This window comes from Nannospalax galili, unplaced genomic scaffold (genome assembly GCF_000622305.1).
Source record: "Nannospalax galili isolate Female #2095 unplaced genomic scaffold, S.galili_v1.0 scaffold183, whole genome shotgun sequence".
NCBI classification, from domain to species: domain Eukaryota; kingdom Metazoa; phylum Chordata; class Mammalia; order Rodentia; family Spalacidae; genus Nannospalax; species Nannospalax galili.
The window spans coordinates 3,686,292-3,705,518 of NW_008350555.1; the positions used below are offsets into that span (position 1 = coordinate 3,686,292).

Genomic DNA, 19,227 nt, shown 5'->3' on the forward strand with positions numbered 1-19,227 from the left:
CTGGCCTGGGTCGCGGGTGCTCCACACAGTCGCTCGCTGCGTCCCTCAAGCCTCGTCCCCTGGCGGCTCTGGAGGGTCGCCGAGCGCCTCGCGAAGTTGCAGCGCCGGCCCTCCCGGCCTGCAGCCGGCTCCCCCCGCCCCGGGCCGCGGTGGTGGCGCCCGGCCCCGCCCTCGCGCGCCTGTCTTTCCCTCTGCTCCCAGCCTTTGCTGGGCGCTAGACCGGGTCCCGCAGTCCGGCCGCTTCCCCGCCGCGGCTCGTCACCCCCGGGGTCCCAGCCTTCACGGGCCGGGGCTCCGCCGCGGCAGGACGGGGAGGAGGACCATGGCGTCCTGCGTGGGGAGCCGGACTCTGAGCAAGGATGATGTGAACTACAGGATGCATTTCCGGATGATCAACGAGCAGCAAGTAGAGGACATCACCATAGACTTCTTCTACCGGCCCCACACCATCACCCTGCTCAGTTTCACCATCGTCAGCCTCATGTACTTTGCGTTCACCAGGTGAGGCAGGTCTGGGCGCGCCCGCCGGAGGGCGGAGGGAAGAGAAGCTGTGGCGGGGAGGGTAATCCGGGTGGCGTGGGGCGAGGAAGCGAGTAGCTGCTCCACACTCGCAGACACACCGCCCACGCAGCTCCTCCGCCTGCCGACTGGCTTACAGCCTCGTTCCCACCTGCCGCCCCTCACCTCTGTAAGCCTTCTCTTCCATTCCGCGCTTCGGGCCACACCGGGAGCCATGCGGGTCACCTAGCCCAGTCGCCCACACCCCTCGCACTGCATTGCTTCGCACACGTCACTACACGGGCGCCCTCCTCTGCAACCCCTCCATCCCCAGTCTGTTCCCAGCACACTGCATGAATCATCTTATGACTGCACTGCTTTCAACACCACTCCACACATAAAGCACGCACCATGCATAGGCCCCTAGATCCCTTCCCTTGGAGCTGCTTCAGTATTTAGCACTACCGGACACACACACACACACACACACACACACACACACACACACACACGCACGCGCAAGCGCGGTGCACCACAACGTCTTTCCCAGGTAGCACCCCCCCCCATATGCATTGTACACAGATCATCTAGCATAACCCTTCTCCCAGCCTCAAAAATCCACTATCTATGCCACAGCATCAACAGTAGCTCTGGACACACATCCTAGTGGACCTCTCTCATCAAGCACAGTCCAACACCCATCAGCTCCTGTGCACTGTGCTGCACAGGCGCCAGCTCACCACATATCATACAGGACACACCCTGCCCCATCATCTATGTGCTGAAATGAGATAGTGTCAAATAGTTAGTTGTATGATGCCTGGTGCCTAGTGAACACTAAACGTTTTATACATAAAATGCACACAGCATAATACAGCTGTCTTATTCCCATGTAAATATATACACATGCTCAAAACATTTCTAAGAGATAGATCTGTTCACATCATATCATTAAGGCGCTGCACTTGTGGCCTCTCAGTCCCAGCCTGGAAGCTCATGGATCCCTAGGTTCAACAACATTCTCTTCTCCCTCATTTCTACTTAGAATTCATAGTTTCTGAATTACGCTCCTTAACGAAGGAAAAGCCATACCTAATATACCACTATGGCTTATGAGACTGACCCAGAATAGTGTAGTTTTGGAGTTAGACTGTTGGTTTCAAAATAGGCTGTGGTTTTGGTTAAGTTACTTAGATGTACTGAGCATCAGGGCCCACCCCTGTGGAATGGTATGTACCTCTTAACAGGGTTATGAGAACTAAATGAATATGCTGGAACACATTGAGTAGAGTACCTGGTATGTGATACCCAGTTAATGTCAACTGTTTCCTGAGTTTTCTTTCTATATATATTTTTTAAATTGAGATAGACTCTGACTATATAGCCCAGGCTAAACTTGATCTCTTAATCCTCCTTATTCTCCTGCCTCAGACCAGTACTGTAATTACAGGTATGTACCAGCCTCTCCTTTGTTTGTTTTCTTTCTTTCTTTCTTTTGGTCTTTTGGAGCTAGGGTCTTCCTAGAGCCCCAGCTGGCCTGGAACTCCCTTTGTAGACTAACCTGACCTCCATTCAGAGATCTGCCTGCCCCTACTTCCTGAGTGCTGGGGCAAAAGGCATGTACCACCACACCTCCCTTCCTGCTATTTTTATCCAGCAATCAGTGAAGGCTTGGGGGAAATGTACAGAGGTAAGTTGGCTAATTATAAGGATTGATGCAATTTCTGGTAGGACAAGGACCTGTAATGCTATACATAGAACAACATTGTACAACAAAGTATAAATGGCAGATTTGTGTGAGTCGCCTGAAAGGTACAAAGGGTTGACAACCATTACTCTCACGGAGCCACTACTATTACTGTAAAGACTGCTAATATTTTAATATTTTACACACCAGGGCTTCCTTCCTGCAGTATCTAAGCAGTCAAATTCCTAGTTTTGGAAAGAACTTAGTCTTATGGTTGCCTCAACTACTCATGTTATCTGATTTTACCATTTAATAGATGTGTGATCACCTAATTTTGCCCAGCCTCAGTTTCCTTACCTATATATGAAGTAAAAAATACTAGCATTAACCTCAGGACTGTCTGTCATGAGGATTAAATTCATCTTTTTTGATAGTCTGTGTTTAACTCAGTGCATGACAAGTAATAAGTAGTTAAGAAACATAATTTCATTGTTTGCTAATGTTTTCTAAATTATATTTGTTGCTGAATGGGATGGAGTATGCTCTGGAATTGAGAAAAAGGGCAGAGACATTGGAAAATGGACATTGTATGACATATGTGTGTGTTTCACATTAATTTCTGTTTAACTTCATCTTACATGTGGGTTTGAAATGATAGGATGGTGAGGGAGCTCTTCTGCAAATGGGAAAAGTCTTTATACTGTTTTATTTTAAATAACGAAAGGTAAGAATAAATAATTTGTTTCAATCTTTAATATTATTGTAGGCCCTTTCGAATAAATCTCCTCATACAGAAAGTAATATTCTTCTGTAATTTCTTTTTTTTGGCATATTTTGTCCAATTGACACATTGCTGCGTGAAAATGTGAGAAATGAGTGTGAGTTCCAACCACTTATCAAGAGTACTGGAAAAGCCATCCCTGAAGCACAGCTGTGGACCTTCCAGGAGTGCTAATACTGCATTTCTCATACTGACTTCAGAAACAGACCACATAATGGAGAACTGATTAACAACAAGTTTTACCTTCTATAAAATCATGAGCATAATCAATAGAATTAGCTACTAGTATCTCTTTTTTTTTTTTTTTGGTAATAATTTGTGACATGCTTAAGTGGGAGATTCTAAAGAACTCTACCTTTCTTCATAAGGATTGAAAGAACTGGCTTCCTAAATGAAAGTCTTCAGACTCTACTCTTTTGTAAGGATTATCAATACTACCTTATACTTATAAGAACTTATAGTTGGATAATAATTCAGTGTAATTCTTTCAACAAAGTTTAAAATATATACCTTAAAGTTTGTTTTGCAAAGACTGGTTGTCTAAGAGAATAGAATACTTGGGTATCATACTACCATGGAGAGAGAGAGAGAGAGAGAGAGAGAGAGAGAGAGAGAGAACCCTGTTTAGGTCATGTGCTGTGGAGACCCAGTAAGAATTTGGATTGTGAACGATTTGATACCTCAAACAAAAGTCTGAGGTGAGCTTGGATTTTTTTTTTTTTTTTTTTTTTTTTTTTTTTTTTTTTTTTTTTTTTTTGCAGTAGTTCTATTAGATCTGTGGTTTGAGTGTCACCCAAGGGTCCTTTGTTATTGGAGGCTTAGTCCAGGGTGGTAGAACCTTCCAGAGGTAGGGCCTGATGGGAAGTTCTAAGGTCACTGAGGGTATATTCTTAGAAGATCACTCTTATACACCCCCACACCCCTTCACCAAGGGGTCTTATAGTGGAGGAAGCCTGTCCCCTCCTGTTCTTTCTTCCCCTGGTTTGAAATGCAATCGCTTACTGTTAGCCATGACTTAAAGAGATGCAGCAAAGGTGCAGCCCTCTGTGAGCCTCTGTTAGCACTTGACCCACAGGAATTCTTCGCTGTCTAGAGGAGACTGTCCTGCATATGGTTGTATCTACATGATTATCAATTTGTCTGAGCTAGTTTATTCCTGGATATGGAAGTAAGAGGATAGGCAAGGGCAGGGAAATGAACAGATGTTTGGTTTGGTTTTACTTATATGGGAATATTGGTTTTTACCTAAATTTCCTTACCAGCTTTGGAACTCTAGTTTGTCATTTTGTCATTGGGCTGTATTTCTGGCCTTCTCCATGGTTCTCTGTGGGTCCTTGCCAGCCTTCCTGGTTTTCCCTCAAGGCCACGTAAGCACCCAATAGAAAATGACTCCCAATACTGCTGATGTGGTTGTCTTGGTCCTGCTTCCTCATGGATGTCATATGTTTTCTCTCCCCATAATACAAACCCTGATGTCCCTGGCACTAGTAATTGATGGCCTGTAGTACTGTACTGAGACTAAGGCAGCCCTAGGAGAAGACTGGAGAACAGTTAGGCTAGATTATATTAGCTCCAATTAACATTGATCTTCACTTTTTCTCCTTCCCAGTTACTTGAATTGTTTTAGAATTAGAATTAAATAAGCATCTTTTTGTATTTTTCTTGTACTCATTTTTTATGTTTTATATCCCTAATATGATTAGAAAGTTATTGAAGAGAAGAGTTGTATATTTCTTTGGGATCATCTGTAGTAAATCAGCCCTTGAGTGACTCAAACAATTATTTGGTTTAGATGGTACCCTAGCAAGAATTGCTTCCTGTCAGTCTCCTGTTGAGTAAACAGTGTTTATTCAGGTTGGTCTTTTTAAATCATTGTGTATTCCTTAAGGTATAGCTCAGTTTATCCTGTGATAAAATCCTTATAGCTGTAGACTTCTGTAGAGAAGTCAGCCAGTTTTCAGACTCAGCTACTTTAGTAACCAAGACCAGTCAGTGAGCCTGGTCTGCTTCTCCAGCCCTGGCTTCTTGTTTGTTGTTGCTCAACAATCCAGCGGTCCCTGTTCCATTCAGGCAGCTCTCTGCCATGCTGGGATTCAACTAGCTGTCCTCCTCTGGCCATTCCAAGCTTCAGCTCAGCAAATCATGAGCCCCATGGAATGGCAAATTCCCAGGATTATCCTTTAGACTCGTTACGTGGTAGAAAAAGGCTTTGATTCCATCTGCCCCTTGCTTAATCAGTTTCTGGATGCCCACCGCCTGTAGGGGAAGCACAAGCTGGATTCAGAGGTCTTTCCTCCTGAGGTAGGTCTGCTTTGCTACTTCCTGTCTACACACAGCATAGCCTGGAGGCCTAGGTAACTGCCTGGCTCACCCCACTTCTCCTGGCTCCTCTTATCTACTTACAAGTCCACAGTACCCTTCATAGCTCATCTGCCTGGCTCTTCTCCTGGACACCCTTCTTCATGTTACAGGAAGCACAGGGGATGACATGTTTTTATACTTCTAAACTTTTATTATTGCAGGATTCTCATCCTGCAATATTTGTTTCATGTCAGTTTGTTGAGGCCAAGTATCTTTCATCATCATGGGTTAGACACCCAGTAAATGCTGCATGAATAGATCACAAGACATCATTTATTCTATAAGAATTTGAAAATTCATTGTTGATCTCTTGGCAAATAATTCTTGAGCGAGATCACGATTTTCTTTAGAATAGAATGAATGTAATATTAAAGGTAGTGTCAGAGCTGGTTGGTATTGGCCTATCTTGTAACCAATATTGCATTTTCTATTGGGAGAGATGATCCTTCGATGTGACATTATCTAATTCAAGGACTCATCTTAAAGGAAATTGGAGGGGAAGAGGGACACGTAACACGCCTTTGGTGTACCTGACTTTGGCTGTGGGTCTCTGATTTTTCTGTAACAATGCTAAAGACTAGATATTCTCACCTTCCTGTTCCAGGGAGAAAACCCTGTTCCAAGATCACGAGTGAGTGGCGTTGTCTTGGTTTGCTACAGTCTCCATCCCAGTGGCCCATACATATCAGATTCTAGTATGACTAGAATCTGAGTCTAAAAGCTCTTGGGAGTGCAGTGGTTTCTTTGAACGCAGAGCTCCCTGTCCCTTTTTTACTCTCAGGATGCCCTCTCTGTGGGTTGGTGTTCTTTACTAGTTGATGCCCTGCTCTGCTGTATGAAGGTGTAGGAAAGGCTGATCAGACTATTAATACCTTCTGGCTGTGGTCTCAGCAGATCCCTGAAGGTGATTCCCCACAGGGGATAGCAAAATCTCTATCAGTGGACTCTGGGTTAGGCTGGGGTTCCTTCATGTGCTCCAAGTTCCCTGGTCCACTCTGCCAATCTGAAACATTCTTGGCACCCACTACATTGTACATGCTTGCTATGTACCTGCTGTGAGCACCAGAGGTCCTGGGCAGAAGCAGGTGGGGCCTGTGCCTTGGGGAACTTAATGACAGCATTGTTTCCAGTTGTACCTTTGTATGGTCACTGTCTGGTTAGTGCTGCCAGCCACAGGTCAAGTTTAGCAGGGAGCCAAGAGGATTTTGCCTCCTTAAGCCTATGTGTTGATGTGGTTGGTAAATGAGCAACCTTGACTAAGAACTGGCATTCCAAAGTCTGTAGCACTGACTTCCACTCATCTCTGTATGTGACTGGCAGGTTGTAGACCTGGTCATCCTTCAAACAAAGGTATTGCTTGCCATGTCCTCCCCTTGGAACTGGGAGGTGGGGAAGGGAGAGAAAGAAAACCTCAGTGCTAAGGGACTTTGGAAGGCTCTGGCACACACACTGGGGCATCCTGTTAGGATGAAGTCAACCATCCCTATGATATCCCTGTTGGAAGCTTTCAAGTCACCTTCCATTTGTGGCTGTAAAGCAACTTATCTGAATGGAGTGAGATTTCTGAGGCTAGAAAGAGTCCAGATGAGGACTGGGCAGCTGGGACCATAATTCATGATTCCTGCAAAGGAAGACCCATTCTTGGAAAGCGTCTGTGAAAGAGGCTTGGTCACATGCCAGGACCCTAAGGTTCTCTTGGGAAAGACTGTGCTAGGATACTGACTCTCGTCTGTTTCATCTTGATCTTCCCCAAAATAAGACTATATCACTCATCTCGGTCTCTAACACTGTCCCTAATCCAGGGATAGGCACCAACCAGATGAAGGAATGAGTGGAAACCACTGAAGAGCTCTCAGGCATGTGAACTAATGAAAGTGGGCACTTCTGTGCCAGGCACTCTTCTAAGTTCCTGATGAATCCTGAGGTAGGGCTATTACCAACCTCATTTAGCTGAGGAGGAAATGGGCACAGAGAGTTGAAATAATCTGCCCAAGGTCACACAGCTGGCATTCGGGTTGAAGGGGGGTGTACTGTTGCTGCGCTGTGCCTACACATGATAGAACTTGCATCAGTACGATGCAGTTTGACCATCTCCCACCTTAGAGTGTTATGAAGATGGAGTGGGTGGGTTCACATGCAAAGCAGGTGGTTTGCTCAGTGAGGCACAGAACCAGTGGATGTCCGTAAGTACTGGCCTTTGTCCTGTAGTGGGATTGCTCCAATCACTATTGTGGCCCCTGTGGCCAAGTTGCTTGTGAGTAACCAGAAATGTCTGTGTACCTCAATACCAGGTTAAGTTTCTGGAAGACTTGGGGTTTAGAGAAGATGGACTGTAATGTGACCCTGTGTGCTTAGGTTTGCCATGAGGCTAGCAGGGCATTGGGCAGCCCTTCAACACAGTCACCCCTTTTGTGTGCTAGTGCAGTAGATGCAGCTTCTCTGTGCTCAAGAAAAGCATACTAGAGTGGGAAGGAGGAGGAGCTCTGGCCAGATAGGACTCAAATTTCTAGACTCAACTATCCTTTCCCCCCAATGTTCAGTACAGAAATGTGATCCCCCGTACAGTATTTTTTCAGTTTATTAAAGTCCTAATTATCTTTTGTACATTCTTTCCTAATTAGGCAAATAAGAAACTACCTCTTTTCAGTTATTACTGTTGTTTTGTCATCTTTTTTCCTCTCTGACACTAAGTAAACTATGTCTGTTTGATTCTGCCCAATAAAATCACTCAAAAGTTACAAGATTACAGGGTTTTTTTTGTTGGTTGGGTGGTTGTTTTGTTTTGTTTTTTGAAATGAAGTTTCAAAGTGAAGTAGCCCAAGCTGACTACATAGCAACTTCCTAATCTTCCTGATCAAATTCCTAATCTTCCTCCATCAGTCTCCTAAGTGCTGAGATTTCAGGAATGTTCTGACATACCTGGCTTTGATTTGATATCTTTATTATTAATCTCAAGTTCTTTTATTAAATACATTTTATTTATTATGTGCATATGTATATGTATATGGGCATGTGCATGCCATAGTGCACATGTGGAGGTCAGAGGGACAACTTGTGGAAGTCAGTTCTTTCTTCCATCATGTGAGTCCCAGGGATCAGGCTCCATGGCAAGCTCCTTTACCTGCTGAGTCATCTCACAGGCCCTGTTCACAAGTTCTTACATTGATGTGTGGTTTCAAATGTTTTTGATAATTGTAAAAAATAATCATTTATTATTATGTATGTGTGAGTATGGTGTGCGTGCATCCATGTGCAAGGCATGTGTGTGGAGGTCAGAGGACATTTTTACAGAGCTGGTTCTCTCTATTTACCTTTACATGGGTTCCAGGAATAGAACTCAGGTCTCCAGGCTTGCATGACAAGCTCTTTTCTGTGTGAGCCAGCTCATCAGTCTCATGACACTGATGTGCTGATTTCTGTAGACACTTATTCACAGTGTTAAAAAAAAAATCCAAGTTATTCTGAAGGGTTGTGTAGTGAAGGGTTGTGTACACCTCTCTCCAGCCCATTTCGCAACTTTGTAGAAAGTCAGTTTCTTGGGTAGTTGGCCAGTGACATTCTATGTGGCTGTAAGTACAAATCATAGCTCATATTCCTATACATATTTCTCCCTATATGTATGAATACTTGCTTATTATACCCACAGTCCTACTCTTTTCTTTACATCTCATGATGTCTTATAAATTACCTTTAAACAGTTGTTTTCCACCATGAGACAGATGGTAACTTAATCAAATTTCTTTGATGAGCCTGTGACCTGTTTCTAGTCTTTTGTGGCTATGTATACTTTTGCAATGAACAAACTGATAGACATTTCACTTTCACATAAATGATAGTATATCTGAAGCAGGGATTCCGGAGTGGAATGAATGGCTGAGTCACAGGGTGCATGCATTTGTATGTGCAACATGCTGCCCAATTGCCCTCCATAAAAGATGAAATCTATACAACTGCCATGAATGCCTAGGGTGCCTGCCTGCCTGTCGCTTCCTAGCTCTGCTGCTGAGTCATTCACTTTTTACTTTTATCAGTAGGTAGACAGCGTGGTCTCTCATGCTGTTTTAACTTGTCCAACTCTTCCCTTGAGTGTCTTTCATATCCTGCCCCATGAAAGCTCTCTTACCCCTTGCTCCTTTTCCTGTTGGTTTGTTATGTTTTCTGTTAGTTGATTTTTGAGACTGCTTGGCATATTAGAACACTCAGCCCTTTCTCTTTCTATCAGCTGCAAATATTTTCCCCAAGTTTATCCTTTCCTGGATTTTGCCGCTGCCTACTTTCTCTCTTATTGTTGTGCAGGCTTATTAATTCCTTTCCTCTAGCTTCTGAGTTTTGCTCTATACTTCAGTAAATTGTTCCCACTCTGAGATACTAGATTTTTGTGTTTAATTCTCAATTTTTCTGGTATGTATTTTTACCTTTACTTTTTCCATGCATCTAGAATATTTTGGTGTACAGCATGGATTATGGGATCCCCTTTCTCCACACAACAGTTATTAATTTTAGCCTTGTTTTTAATTTGTAACCTATACTGTGTGATTGTCAAACTTTTTGCCTCTGTGGTGACTCACTGATTTCTGGTGTCAGCTGATTCGGCAGTTGGACACAGGGAAGCATCATTCTTAGGATCTAGCAGCCCTGTTCCAAAGGACAGTTTGGCAACTTCTCAACTTGTGTGGCCACGGGCAAGTTGCTCAACATTTCTGTGCTTCTGTGTCATTTTCATTTTTATTTATTTTTTAAGATTTTTTTTATTTTTAAGTATGTGTATGAATGCGTATTTGTGTGGGGGTACATGTGCCTGTGAGTGCAGGTGCCTATGGAGGGAGGCCTCAGATCTCTTTGAACTGGAGTTACAGGCAGTTGTAAGCTGTCTGAATTGGGTACTGGGATCCCTACTCATGTCCTCTGCAAGAACAGTACACACTCTGAACTGCTGAGTCGTTTTTCCAGCTCTGCTGTGTCATTTTTAAAATGTGGTTGATAATAGCCATTTTGCAGTTGGTTCTGACAATTAGAGATAATGTTAACTGCCTCTTGAATGCCTAGGGCACAGCAGATACTTGATAAAGAGAATCTGTTACTGTCCCCTTTACCATAAGAACAGTACTGGGATGCTGGTCTGAACCAGACACCATGCTCCTCTGGAAGCTTCTTCGGCCAGGGCTGGTGACCAGAGGGGGAACATGGAGCCTCCCTGTGTCAGCCAAAGGACATTGTAGACCCTCTGGTAAGGACCAGGTCCCCTGATAAGGATCAGGCTGACATTTTTAGAGCCATATGATAGATGCTCAGTTGTGATAGTATCCATTCAAGCAAAACTACACACTGCTGGCCTGAGATCTTCTGTGGTTTGACTTGCAGTCTGCTCTGTGAAGGCACCAGCATTAGTTTGCTGCTTCTTGGGCACATAGGATAGTCTAGGAAACATTGCATGATCTTGAACCTGCCTTCAATCCTGTCCTAAATCTAGAAGCTGTTTAATACTTGCAGAAATTTAGCTGCCTAATCAGAAGCTGGGATCTAAATTAGCTCTGTTTTTAAACCAGTACCCTAGGACTTAGTCCTTAACAAGCAACTCACTGTCTTATTCCATGTTTTTTTCATATATTTTGATGAAACATTTGTTTTGTGTAAAATCTTGTTTTATTTCTAAGATTAAAAAATATTTATTATTGTGTGTGAGTGCATGATGTGTGTGGAGGCCAGAGGACAACTTTGTGGGGTCAGTTTTGGCCTTCACTTTTATGTGGGTTCTAGGGCTCACACTCAGGTCACCAGGCTTGTGTAGCACCATCTTGCTGGCCCTTCTAAGATTTTTTTCTTTTAATGTTACTTTTCCTTCAGTAATGCTTAATATTTATCTTTTAAAAGCCTATTCACTGAGGGGCTTGAGAGATGGCTCAGCGATTAAGACCCTTGCTGTTCTTTCAGAGGACACGAATTTGGTTCCCAGCACCCACATGGTGGCCACAACTGTCTGTAACTCCAGTTCCAGGGACTCTGACACCCTCTTCGGGTGTCTGCAGGCTTTGTATGACACGAGTGCACTTGCATGCAGGCAGAAGGTGCATGCACATAAAAAACCCTATTCACTGTATAGACTCAACTTCAACTTCTTTTCCCACTTGTCGTTTCTTGCTATTTGTTCGTTGTTTTTAAAGCACTGCCTTCCATTCTGCTTCAGATTGTATTTCTGCCTACTCATCCTGCATTTTAAAAAGCTGAAATGATGAACTTTCTTCTCTTAGACTTCTCAGAAATGATCAATAATTAAGCAAATCCTGTCATATATTTGTTTTCTCCTTTCGTTTGCTTTTCTTGAGCCCCAAATGTTTTACTAGTCTGTCTGTCTGTTTCTCTCTGTCTCTGTCTCTCTGTCTCTCTCTTTCTCTCAATATAAACTGTCAAAACCTAGTTCTTTCCTACTGTAAATATTAGGAAAACTTCCATTTGGAGCCTTTTCTTGGTTCACACAGCAATATTCCTCTTCCATCAACAGATCAACAGTCTGTCCACAAAGTCCAAGTGTTTAGCATGTGTCAAATTCAGCGAACAGAAGTGACTAGCTCCCAGCTTCAGAAGTTTGCTTCTAGCTGTGTATACATGCAACACATGGCACGGGAGGAGGGGAGACTTTTACTTCCGGTCTGATTTTAAATCTTGTGATCAGAATAGTGAGTCTCAAATGTCTGTTTGAGTAGAATTTATATTACTGGAGAAGATTATCAGTTGTATTTATATAGTAATTTCTTTTTGGTGGTGGGGTTGAAGCCCAGAGCATTGTGTTTGCTAAGCATGTACAGTTCCACTGAGCTGTCCCCTGAGACCCCAGTTGTCTTTCTCATAAGAACTGGACTTTCTTATGAGATTCTTGATTCTAGGAAGTGATACTGAACAGTGTGTGTAGTCACTTTGCTCAGCAAAATAAACTCTGCAGTCCCCAGTCTGCAGACTGTGAAGGTCTTACTCCTTTGGTTTCCTGTTTAGATCTGAAAGTGAATTCTCATTCTTTTTTCTTTCAGGGACGACTCTGTTCCTGAAGACAACATCTGGAGGGGCATCCTCTCGGTGATTTTCTTCTTTCTCATCATCAGCGTGCTAGCTTTCCCCAATGGTAAGTGATATCATAGCTATCGCATTGCTCCTGTGCGCTCTGCCCTTCTGACTTTTTGAGATGCAAGTCATCTAGAAGATGGGTGTTGTGTAGTGGTCCTGGGCATAGATTCTGTAGGCAGACTTCCTCTTCTACCCTCTCCCAATTCTACGACCATTGGAAAGTTCCCAGGTTCTCTAAGTGTGTTTCAGTTTCTCTTCTGTGTAATGGAGATAGGCAGAAAGAGAGTTAGCTAAATTAATCTTGTGAAACACTATGTTTTGGTTTGTTTTCCATTGTTTTAGCAAAATACTTCATGAATAACAGAGATTCAGGAAATCACAGTTTACAAGCTCAAAGTACCTATTTCTGGCTCTGGTCAGGTTCCTAGCCTTCATATCATGGTTCTGGGCCTCATGATGGAATCATGTACACAAGGGCGGGTTTCATGGTGAGATGGGGAAGGGCTGGGTTTGAATTATAATAACCCTCTCATGAGAACTGACCAGGGTCCCAAGAGAACTACATTATTCTTTTTGAGGGCAACATCCACAGTGACCTACTAGGCCCTACCTCTTCTGGTTTCTACCATGTCTTAATATTCCAACACCGGTATCAAGCTTCTTACAGATGAGCACTTGGGGTGGTCAAACTGCATCCAAACCATAGCAAATTGTAAACTCTCTATAAATGTCAACTGTTCTTTGTTTGTTTGTTAGCATATCTGTTTTCTTGAGACAGGATCTCCCTGTGTAGCCCAAGGCTAGTCTGGAACTTTCTAAATAGCATAGGATGGCCTTGACCTCTTGATCCTCCTTTTCAGCCTCCTGAGTGCTGGGATTACAGGCATACACCAGCAGTCGAGCTATACATACTTAATGACTGTTAACTTTTTCTTTCTTTTTTCTTTGTTTTTTTTTTTTTTTTTTGCTAAAGATAGAACCTGTTCTGTAATGAGTAAATCAGGGTGACTTAAATAATTTGTTATCTGTTATTTGCTGACCATGCATTTGGAGTGTGGGCTTTAAAAAAATATCTTTTATTTATTATTTTTATTTTTTGTGTGTGAGTGTATTATCTGTACAAGTGCACCCGTGCCATGCAATGAATGCCCTTTGAGGTCAGAAGAGGGCTTCGGATCCCCTGAAACTGGAATTATGGATGGTTGTTAGCTGCAATGTAAATGTTGGGAAGCAAACATAGGTCTTCTGCAAGAGCAGCAGTGCTCTTAACCACTGAGCCATCTCCCTAGCCCCATGGGATATGGACTTTTATCACCAGGAAGGAAGATCATTATTACCATGAATTCCTCTCTTTGTCATCGTTATAGAAAGATTGAGGCAAAGCCTTTGTTGCATGCTTCTATTTTATTCATACCTTTGAGTTGTCCCTTACACATTGCTATATTTTTTTTTCTCAATCTCTTTTCATACCTCCTCTCTAGAATATTCTATACTGGTTCTCCCATTTCTAAATGCTCACTTTTGTATCCTATTTGCTCATGCCTCTGAGATCCTGGAATTATCCCTGTCTTTCTTGTAGGCTATGCTCCATGGAATTTCTCAGATCTTAAATAGCATCCTTTGAGATGCATCTTTTGTGCAGCATCCCATGCATCCTAGTGGTTTGGGAAGTTCAATGTGAATGGATTGAAAGTTGCTTGGAAGTGTTCCACAGAGCCTTTGTGCTTCCCAAGTTGCAGCAGTGGAATTTTGTTCTGCTCTTTGCTTTCTTAAGTAGTATTATATCTATAAAAATGTGGTTTTTGGTGATAGCATAGAAACTGAGAGTGTAAAACCAAAACTCTGAATTTAAGGAAAGCATTCTAAACGGCCCTGTTATTTAGGAGCTGATTTTAACGTTTTTACATTTCAACTTTTTTTCCTGTAGTCATATGTGTGCGATTGTGTGTGTGTGTGTGTGTGTGTGTGTGTGTGTGTGTGTGTGTGTGTATGTGTTGAGGCCTGAGGTTGATTACATGCTGAGCCATCTCCCAAGCCCCCTCTTCAGCTTTTAATGGAAACCTTGTGCTATATGAAAGCCTACATAGCTTACACAGATGTAATAAATTTACTCTGATTTTTCATGATGATTGATGGTTCTGATAATTCATGGTTACTGAGATAGGAAGTCAAGATATACATTATTGACCTTCTGTTACAGTTGCTAAGACTCACCCCTTACTGTCAAGCATCTTTTTGGCTCTTTGCCATCTGTCTTTTCCTCTCCCATCTGTAACATGCAAGGTCTTCAGATTTTAAGCTTAGAAGGAAAGCTTGCTTATGCATTGTATAGCCCATCCTTTCCTTCAAAGGTGTGATGTTGGAGTGACACCCATGTAGCTGACTGTGTCTCTCCTGAGCTACGAGACTGGCCTTTTCATTCAGGGATGGTGTAAGAATACAGCTCTGTTTTCAAGTCAGATGCCAACACAAGGCTTACCGCACAAAAGCTTTTCAAAATGGGAGCAGTCAGAGGTGGGGCGCTCAGGCATTCCACTGCTTGTGTCCTGGGAAGGTCTGCCCCTTCTCTGTCATTCATGCATGAGCCATCATTGTAGGTCTGCGTTTAGTCCAGCTTTTTCTTCTTTTTCTGACTCCCATCCTGTCTTTTCTTTGTTTTCTACCAGAGCACAGTATGTCCCAACATGCTCAGGAAACTGGCTAATCCAGAGGCATCAGTTCTGCGTTTTGGCTCTTGATTTCCTTGGCTGTGTTATCTGCTGCATAGTTCTTAGTGGTCACTTCCTCAAAGCCTGAAGGTTGCTTTTCTTTTAGTGTATGCATGCCTATATATATGTATGTGTGAACATATTTTTTGGTTTTCTGAGTCCAGAGCTCTTTGGCAATTTGGGGATTCTAAAAGGTGAATCTCTCAAGAGCCTGATTTCCATGATGCTCCAGCAGAGCTGAGCCTGGAGATTTCATGCACAGATGCTTTTCCCAAGGTACCAAGGGCACCAGAAGTCAGGAGATTCAATCTATCTGAAGTAACATTTGGTGTTACTTTGCTGGGTTTTCCTCCGTCCTCCAGTGAAGTCGTCTAATTGTCAAAGTTTTCTTTTTCTGTCTGCTATCTCTCATTGTGGTAGTGTGTTTTTGTTTTGATTGGGGAAGGTAAACGTGCACTTGTCTGTTGTCTTGTGCTTAGCTGAACTGTGTAGACTTTGTGACCTGGGTGAGGAGGGGCAACCTATCCCAAGCTCATTTAGTTCAACCTGCTCAGTTCCATATGAGAAAGGTGAAACCCACGGCCACCAGTTGTCATCTGAGGCCACCTCCTTGGCCTCCGGGCCTGCATCTGCGTCTTCCTTCCTCTGCCTTGCTCCAGCCAGCTCTCATATTACGTCCAGTTCATGGGGCTTTCACTTGCTATTCTGTACAGCGGTTTTTCCTTCCTTCTCCTTCTTTCTGTTTATTTTCTTTCCTGTCAGCTGTTCCTACTGGTTTTGTTTTTCTTCTTGTGTTTCTTTTCCTTCCTTGTTAGCTTTTTTCCCCTTGTCTTTCTTTTTGTGTTTCTTATCCTTCCTCTTGGCTTTTCTTTTCCCAGAGTGGGGACTTAGTTGGCCTGTGCCTAGAGTGCTCTGAATGCTGTAGAAGGCTGGTAGTGGTTGGGTCAGTGCCTTAGTTTGCTTTCAATTGCTGTGATAAAACACTGACCAAATCAACTTGGGAGGAAAGGGTTTATTTAGTTTGTAGCACAGTCTATTCATATAGGAAAGTCAAGGCAGGAACCTGGAGGTAGGAGCTGAAGCACAGGCCATGGAGGATCACTGCTTACTGGCTTGCTCCCCTGGCCTGTGCTCAGTTTGCTTTCTTATACAAATAGGACCACCTGCCCAGGGGTGGCACCACCCACAGTGGGCTGGGCCCTTCCACATCATTCTACAATCAAGAAAATGACCTATAGACATGGCCACAGGCCAGTGCAATGGAGGAAATGCCTCAGCTGAGGTTCTCTCTCCTAAGGTGGGTCAGGTTGACAACTGAGGCTCTCCAGCACAGACTGGAACTTCTTTGTTACCCCTAGTCTGTGATCGGTAAAAGTTAGCAAATTGATCTGAACCTTCCTATGAAAACTGAACATGAGAGGCAAACTTGCTTTATAATAATCCATTCTCATGATAACTAACCCAGTCCTGTGAGCAAGGATTTAGTCAAACCCTTGAGAATTAACATTAACCAATTAACTAGAGAGCTGCATTCATCATCTAAACACCTCTTAAAAGCCCCGCCTCCCAGCACAGCAGCAGGCAGCCACACTGGCAATCAGATTTCAACATGTGTTTCCTGAGTTTCCGAGGGACAAATCATTTCAAACCGTAGCATCGGGGAAGCAGACTGAGAGTGATTCCCTCAAAGCCGCGGGTACACAGCACACATGTTGTGTTTGCATAGCTTGTTTTCAAAAGATCCATTTAGACACACTTTGCACAGGTAGTAAAACTATCGTTTTTCCATGTGAAAGAATGATTTAGGAGTAGCTTTGGGAGTGCAAATAGGGGTTATGTGGCGTCTGCAGCTCCCTTCCTCAGGGCCAGCTTTGAGACTGCTGGCCACCAGAAGGCACAGTGGAAAGGCACCTTCTCTGAGTGAACTATAAAGCCTCTTTCTGCTCCAGTCTTGCCTTATTTTCTATTCCTCCCGCCTTTGGCAAATTCTCAAATGAAGTAATGAAAATGAATGGGAGAAAAGAAGCCCCAAACTCTGGTTCTTCCTCAAACAGTTTTGGGGAATCAGCTGAAGTGGACACCTTGCCCATAATGGCTCTGTTTTGGCAATTTCATGGGCATTTGTTCTTGACCTAGTCAAAGATTCCCCACAATTTTATATGTAAGTGTGTCTTTGGTTGTGACCAAGTATCTCATCTTGTATGTGTGAATTCAGATATGGCATCAATGTAGCAGATTTGGCTGGCTCCTGTGTGAAGGAAACCTCTTATTCTTTTTGTTGAGTCTAAGTAACAAAGAAGGCCCATAGCAGTCGGGATGCTTTGGGCTATGAGTAATAGAAAAAAAAAAACCCAGTTCAGAATGACTTCAAGGATAAGGAAACTGTTTACTCTCTTATATAACAAAATTTCAGAGACTGGTTGGCTCTAAGCCTGGAAAATCCAACTGGCAGCTGCCACCTACAGCAGGGTGGTTCCAGCCTGGGCTTCTTAGCCTTAATGTTGTGGATACACAGTGGTGGGCAATGTTGAGTAGCAGAGGAACTTAGCTTTTCTTCTGTGTCTTATTTAAAAGTAAAGAAAATTGTTACTGATTTTGAAATCTCTCTCTCTCTCTCTCTCTCTCTCTCTCTCTCTCTCTGTATTTAGGGGTATGCATGCATGCATATGTGTATGTATGTGAGCATGTTGATGTGTGTGAGCATGTTGATGTGTGTGAGCATGTTGATATGTGTGAGTGCAGGCACACGTATCGTGGTACACATGTGGAGGTCAGCAGACAACCTCAGGTGTTTGCCTTCAACTTCCATGTTTAAGATCTCTTTGTTTGCCAGCGTGTATGCCAGGCTAAATGGCTTATGTGCTCCCAAGAATTCTGTTTTTGCCTCCAAGCTCGCTGTTGGAGCACTGGGATTACAGATGTGTGCTACTGTAGTCAGCTTTACATGTAGTTCTGTTGATTGAATCCAGGTCTTCACACTTGAACTGTTAGTATTTTACCCACTAAGCTATTTCTCTGGCCTCCTGTTTTTGATTTTTGGGGCAGGGTTTTGTTATATATCCCAGGCTAGCCTTGAACTCCTAATCCTCTTGCCTCAGCGGCTTTCTGCCATAACACCCAGCTTGAAGAACAGTTTTCTAGAAGCTCTCGAACATACTTGCTTTCAAATCTCTTTGACTAGAATTGGACCATACACCTCTTTCCCAGCCCTTTCCTAAGGACAGAAATTTATAATACTCAGAGGAGTAATTTCAGTAAGTGTGTACTAACTGAAAAATAGCAAGGGACTAGGATTGCCTGGAGTGGTTTAGAATGCAGCCCCCAGTTAAATGAGAGGCGTGGACACTCAACAGATTCCCCTTGACTGTGAGCAGGTATGAAGAAGGATTAGATTCCTAGGCTTCTTCCTAATCCTGTTAGGAGACACAGTATTCTATAAGAGATGTAGGAGATGCCCCGAGAGGAGGCCAAAGACTAGCAACATGTGATGTCCACTTCATAGTCTCTCCTTCCGTTTCCTCCTTTCTACTCTCTGTTCTTCTTTGGTTCCTTTAAGAAGAAAAGTTTTTAAGTACTACCTCCGTCCCAGGATAGCAAAGGACCTTCAAGTGCAAGTACAGTTTTGACTGTCATGGAAGTGGAACTGAGCCAACTGTGATCTGCAGTTAGCTATTGACTTCTCCCAGCAGAGGACCTTCCACTGTGCTCCTCTGGCTTCTGAAGACCCTGGTGATCATTTGTCCCACCCCACTCAATTGAGCCAGCCATAGCATTGTGCCCCAGTACCTGGCCCACAGCCACCTGTCAGTAGCGTAAGCTCTGCAATGAGTCCACCAGGAGAGAAGTTCAGGAGAAGCACCATCCCATACTTGATTTGGGTGGTTTGAGAGATTGCAAGTGGTGTTTCCTGCTTTTCCAGAGCACATTCTCTCTGCTTCGTCATTTGACTTCCTTGAGGCTGAGATCATGCTAATCACAGCTTCTTGATGGTTGACAGTGAGAAGTTCCTTTCTCACCTTCCATGTCTCCTGCCTTGGTACTTTATCTCTTTTAAAAATAATTCTTTCTTAGGACTGGAGAGATGGCTCAGCAGTTAAGAGTATGTACTGCTCTTCCAGAGGACTGGCGTTCAGTTC

The 19,227-nt window shown here is 43.4% G+C and overlaps 1 protein-coding gene across 2 annotated transcripts in view; it reads left to right on the forward strand.

Moving 5' to 3' along the window:
- The first annotated feature begins 125 nt into the window (after nucleotides 1-125).
- Nucleotides 126-19,227, forward strand: part of Ptdss1 (phosphatidylserine synthase 1) — a 72,828-nt gene continuing 53,726 nt past the window's right edge. Inside the window, exons 1-2 of one of the 2 annotated variants that reach the window (XM_008847860.3) lie at nucleotides 126-501; nucleotides 12,350-12,441. In XM_008847860.3, the coding sequence (XP_008846082.1) occupies nucleotides 323-501; nucleotides 12,350-12,441 (271 nt within the window). In that variant the 5' untranslated portion in view covers nucleotides 126-322. The remainder of the gene's footprint in view (nucleotides 502-12,349; nucleotides 12,442-19,227) is intronic. The other variant, XM_029570812.1, reaches the window with a different exon arrangement.